Source organism: Loa loa (assembly GCF_000183805.2).
Source record: "Loa loa unplaced genomic scaffold supercont3.2116, whole genome shotgun sequence".
NCBI lineage: Eukaryota > Metazoa > Nematoda > Chromadorea > Rhabditida > Onchocercidae > Loa > Loa loa.
This window is the reverse complement of record NW_018110295.1, coordinates 1-744: the sequence shown is the minus strand read 5'-3', so window position 1 is coordinate 744 and position 744 is coordinate 1. Positions and strand designations below refer to the sequence as shown.

At 29.0% G+C, this 744-nt stretch overlaps 1 protein-coding gene across 1 annotated transcript; it reads right to left on the bottom strand.

The window, feature by feature from the left end:
* Positions 1 to 485: 485 nt before the first annotated feature.
* LOAG_15527 (hypothetical protein) lies at positions 486 to 638 on the bottom strand (the record flags this gene model as incomplete). The annotated part of the gene is made up of 1 exon (XM_003151017.1): positions 486 to 638. The coding sequence occupies one exon, from the start codon at positions 636 to 638 to the stop codon at positions 486 to 488; it is 153 nt and encodes a 50-aa protein (XP_003151065.1).
* Positions 639 to 744: the final 106 nt, after the last annotated feature.

Sequence of the window (744 nt, the reverse complement as noted above, 5' to 3'; positions counted from 1 at the left end):
CCCTTTCCTTTTCTTTCTTCTCTTTCAACTAATATTATTCATGCATTTATAAATAAGACCTTTAAAAAAAAAACGAAAACGAATAGGAAAGGATGTGGAACACGTCAAGCATATATTTATATCTATGCATATTTATGCTAATTTCTTGCATATTTGATGAGCAAACACGAATAAACAGATGATAGTCTAACGAATTAATAATACATTTCTTGCTCTTATAGATAATATTAGACCGGTTTGTTAAATCCGGATAATGAAAGAGGAAAGAGAGAGAGAGAGAGAGAGAGAGAGAGAAGAGAGAGAGAAGAAAAAAGGAAAAGATAACAGGAACGAGTGATAATCAAACCGGAAAGAAAAAAAAAGAAGCAAACCATCAAAGAAAAAAAAAAAAAATTGCTAAACTTTAAGAGCTATTCAAAACAATGATTTGTTCATCCATCATATATCATTTTTTTCCTCATCTTTTTTTTTTTTTTAATACTATTCTATTCTCCTCTTAACCATTCGTTATATTTATCTTTTCCACTGATCCATAATATCTGATAAGGTTTTTTTTTTTCCTTTTTTTCTTTCTTTTCTCTTTCTGCTCCCTTTCTTTTTTTTTTTTTTCGATGACGAAGAGGAGAAGAGAATGTCATTTGGTTTGGTTAGCAAAAGTATTAATACAAAATGATTAGCATATTTAGGCTATCCTAATCATCTCATTCCTCTCATCTAATCAGTTCTGTTTTTTCTTCCTTTTTT